The following is a 4,399-nucleotide window of genomic DNA, read 5'->3' as shown; positions in this document are numbered from 1 at the left end:
GGGTCCAAAGATTAACGGTTGCGTCCACCCGTTGCTCTGAGATATCTGGGTAATGGTAAGGGATGGAGGGGCCTTTCAGATCAAGCATGTTTTCTGGAAAGCAAATGAGCTGCGGACTGGGTAGCTGCTTATGTAGCCAGTCACTCGAGTCGTACCTTGTAGGCTAGAGATGGGGAGTTGCCCCTAGCACTCTGAGGTATTTTGTTTTTTGATTTTATTGGGTGCATCCGTACTCGTTTAGTGTGATCCACTTGCCTTAGCCAAAAAAAAAAGAAAAAAAAGAAAAATACTCCAAGAAACCATCAGGTTTTTGATAAATCAAGTAGACTGAAATTTAAAAAATAATAATAAGAATTTTTTTATAAAATAAATAAAAAGAAAAGTACGTGCAAAAAATTTTGCCCCACGTGTCAGATGGACCGGGCCGTGGCGGACCTTCGCAGAACCGTGGATGATGGCGCGGCGCACGCTGCCACGGCCCGCTCGAGCCCGGCTACAATCTCCGTCATCGTGGGCCGGTCCCTGCCAGCTGGGCTCACACAGTCAACCGCCAAGAAGCCCACGAACGCCACCGCCTCGATCTCGCTCGGCGTCGGCGGCGGCAGCCGCCGGTCCATCACGCGGTGGATGTCATCCGCCTCGATGATGGGTACAGCGTACTCCACGACGTTCCTCGGTGTGCCGCTCTCATCGTTCCGGTGTACCGCTCTATGCCCGGTCAACAACTCTAACAAGACGACTCCAAAGCTGTAGACGTCGCTCTTCGCGGTCAGGTTCTGGAGCCGGTAGTACTGGGGGTCCATGTATCCGACGGTACCCGCGGCTCGTGGTGACGACATGTGGCATGTATCGTCGTCGTCGCCGCCGTCGCCGTCGTCGTCGGGGGAGGGGGAGAGGAGGGAAAGGCCGAAGTCGGCGACCTTGGCGGTCCACGTGGCGTCCAGGAGGAAGTTGGAGGGCTTGATGTCTCGGTGTATGATGGGCGGCACGGCGTAGACGTGCAGGTACTCGATCCCCCGAGCCGCGTCGAGCGCCACCCTTAGCCGCGCCGCCCACGAAGCCAGCGGCGGGGCGGCGAGCTTGTGGAGGTGATCATGGAGCGTCCCATTGGCCATGAACTCGTAGACCAGAACTCTTTCGCAGGCCTGGCTACAGAAGCCGAGGAGCCGGACTAGGTTCTTGTGGTTGACTCTGGAGAGGAGAGCCAGCTCGGAGAGAAAGGCGGCTTCGCGGTCGCGGTCGCGGCTGCGGCGGTCGGCGTGGGAGGTGGAGGCGGCGGTCGCAGCGGGGGGCTTGGCGCGTTTGATGGCGACGATGCGGCCGTCATCGAGCGTTGCACGGTAGACTGACCCGAAGCTGCCCGAGCCGATCTTGTGGTCGTCGGAGAAGTTGTTGGTGGCGGCAAGGAGGACGGCCAGCGGGAATTCCTCGATCGTCGAGCTGTGGCCTTGGCTGATCATCAAGCTCAGCCGCCGGTCGATCGGTAGGTTCGAGCCTTCCACTGCTTCAAGCGGCGGCGGAGCTGCTGCTGCTGCACCATGTAGTCTCACCATGTCATGGACTCGGCCACTGTTTCGGTAAATACGGAGGAGGATGAAGCATATGGCAGTCGCAGCCAATCCGACGGCGAGGCCGACGGTGGTGAGGACTATGATGACTACCCTTCTCCTGTTACTGCTTGTTCCTTGAGGTGGTGCTGTTGAATTTGACTTGGGCGGCGGCGGCGGCGGCGGCGGCGGCGGCGGTAACGGCGGTGCAGGATTAACTTGCGATACAGACCAACATGGCTCGCAGATGGCGGCGCCATGGCTGCAGATGTTTGCAGAGTCCGCCAAGATGCAAGAACAACTGGACGCCGGTGCGCAAGCTCCGGGCAGCACGCGGTCGAACACCATGGGACGGGACTCGAAGATCTCATTCCCCCAACAAACCAAGGAGTAATTAGCCATGAGGATCCCACACAGAGTATTGCCTTTGGCTTCGATTCCCACGAATTGAGACTTGGAGAGGTCATCTGGTAATTGAGAGTTCTCCCCCCAGCACTGCACTGTTCCATTGGTAATCAGAGCACAGGTCCGGTTCTCTCCTAAGGCCAAGGAGGTGATCTCAAATGTTGCATCCACTTTGGGAGCACCAATTCCCCAGCAAACCAATTCACCACACTTGGAGATCCCGCACGCATGCTGAGATCCGGCGGCAACTGCAACAAAAGAGCCGTTGGGCTCACGGCCTACAACGGTCGAATCATTTCCGAAGCATCGGATCTCTTGGGACGCTGATAATAATCCACAGACGAACTCCGCACCGACGGCGATGTCGGTGAAGTTAACCTCCTCAGGGAAGACAAGCTGCGGCCATCGCCAGCAGTCGAGTTTGCGGGTGGCGCCGCCTTGGAGGCCGCAGACATGGGTGTCGCCGGCGGAGAGCGATACGAGAGGCGGCCCGTGGTAGAGCCGCTTGGAATGCTGGATCGAAGCATTAGCGGACGACTCTTGTTTGAATTCCCACCAGCGCATGGAGGATTCATTGGAGACCGCGGTGGGTCCGAGCGCGCACAGGAAGCCGTCGCCGGCGGCGATGGCGGCGTAGGATTCGTTGTTGGCCGGCGGGTAGTTCCTCTGGACTCTTTTGGCGATGCTGGTGCAATTGAGGTCGAATTGCTTGCTGGTGCGCGAAGGAAGGAGAGCGCAGACTATGGTTCCATTGGAGACGTGGGAGATTGCGACGGTGGATAGATGGCAAGAGATGGAGGGGATTGAGACGAAGAGAAGCAGGACTAGGAGGAGGAGGAGAAGTGGGGAGTAGTTTTGGAGAGACATTGGAGAGGAAGAAAGGTGGTTAAGGGGATAGAGAATATCATCGTAGCAAGGAAGGGAAGGAGAGAGAGAGAGAGAGAGAGGAGAAATGAGAAGGAGAAGGTGTTTGAAGGGTAATTGGAACCTTCTTTTTTGGAGTATTATTTTTGAAGGGGTGTGAGATGAGATGGTTTTGTTTTTGGGTGCATATGAGATGACATGGTTTTTAATTGATGGGTAAGGTGGGATGGTAAGGAGGCTTTAGAGAGAACAAAGACCGAAGACAAAGTGGTTTGAATTCTACCAACCAAGGCTTAAGAGTAGGGAGTCTTGGAGGACTAACTCTGTTCTCAGACCATTTCTTTTGTTTTTTTGTGTTCAATTTGGATATTATCATCTCTAGTGAGTGTGAATGAACCTGGAGTTCGTTGAAGACTAATAAGGGGAAGAAAAAGGAGGCATCTCATCAGTCTCTTTTAAACTTGAGTGCTTGCAAAGTTGGTAGGGGCCTTTTTTTTTTTTTCCTCTTCTTTTCTTTTCTTCTTTTATCTTTTTGTGCATGCAAAAGCGTTTTTATTAAAGAGAGAAAAGTTCAAATAATTTTTTGTCCAAGCAAATAATTATTTCGATTCCTATGTTCAGTAAACATGACTTCTCTGGTGCATCTAAGCAAAATAGAGTTCATGTAGTTGGGTGTTTAGTATCAGAGAAATGAAAAGAGAAGTTAGGGATTATACTTGTCTTGAGTGCATGGTTGTTTGTGTGGTAGGGGTTAACAAACATACCAAGTCATTGAAGATTTGTCAAAAAAGGATTTTTTTCTTGAAAAAAAGTAGGTTGAATGGTCAGCTTCTTAGAACAAAATTATTGGATCATAAAGGATAGTGGGGAATAATTCAGAATAAACCTACCAACAACTGCTAGCTTCGGTAGTTGGTACATTCCTCTCCAAGCAAGAGGTCTCAAATTCAAATTAAACATCATTACATAGTTGATCTAGGTAGGCTTCTACTATTATAATTCAGAGGATTAATTATTTCCAAATGAGAGTCCTTCACTAACATAGAGTACTCTTACTCTAATTATACCTGGATTCTATTAAAGTAATTGATGTAGCACCAGTGCGGGGGAAGAGGAGAAGAAGGAAGAACAAGAGAAGGAGAAGGAAGAAGAGGTTGTAGAGACGCAGGAAGAATAGAGAAGGAGAGGAGAAGAAGAGAAGAAAGAACGTAGGGAAAAGAAATTCTTAATCATTCATTAAACCCTAATCATGAAAATAGTTCCCTATATATAGGGCCCAAATACACAACTTGCATAAACCCCCCTTACACAGAAATAAATCCTAATGAACCCACAAATAACACAAATAAGCCCTAAAATGCAAATAAGCCCAGAAATAAAATAAACCACAAATAAACCCTAGAATGCAAATAAGCCCAAAAATAAAATAATAAAATAAATATGCAAATAAACGAGTCTGGCTCAATCCGAGGGCTCAGGATCATCTGGATGAAGGGCTCTGATGTCCCCATCAACTCCTCCCGGGTGAGAAAAACTCGACCCCGTCGAGTACAGGTCTGGCCTGCTGTCGTACTGCTCCAGAA

General features: G+C 50.6%; 1 protein-coding gene across 1 annotated transcript; it reads right to left on the bottom strand.

Annotated features, from left to right (window-relative positions):
• Positions 1 to 290: 290 nt before the first annotated feature.
• LOC113462997 (serine/threonine-protein kinase-like protein CCR4) lies at positions 291 to 3,904 on the bottom strand. Its single transcript, XM_039130800.3, has one exon. The coding sequence runs from the start codon at positions 2,817 to 2,819 to the stop codon at positions 411 to 413; it is 2,409 nt and encodes an 802-aa protein (XP_038986728.3). The 5' UTR covers positions 2,820 to 3,904; the 3' UTR covers positions 291 to 410.
• Between the last annotated feature and the right edge of the window lie 495 nt (positions 3,905 to 4,399).

Source organism: Phoenix dactylifera, chromosome 13 (assembly GCF_051530095.1).
Source record: "Phoenix dactylifera cultivar Ajwa chromosome 13, Ajwa_hap1_PhDact_Kaust_v1.1, whole genome shotgun sequence".
In the NCBI taxonomy this organism is placed as follows: domain Eukaryota; kingdom Viridiplantae; phylum Streptophyta; class Magnoliopsida; order Arecales; family Arecaceae; genus Phoenix; species Phoenix dactylifera.
This window is presented reverse-complemented; position numbering and strand designations above follow the sequence as displayed.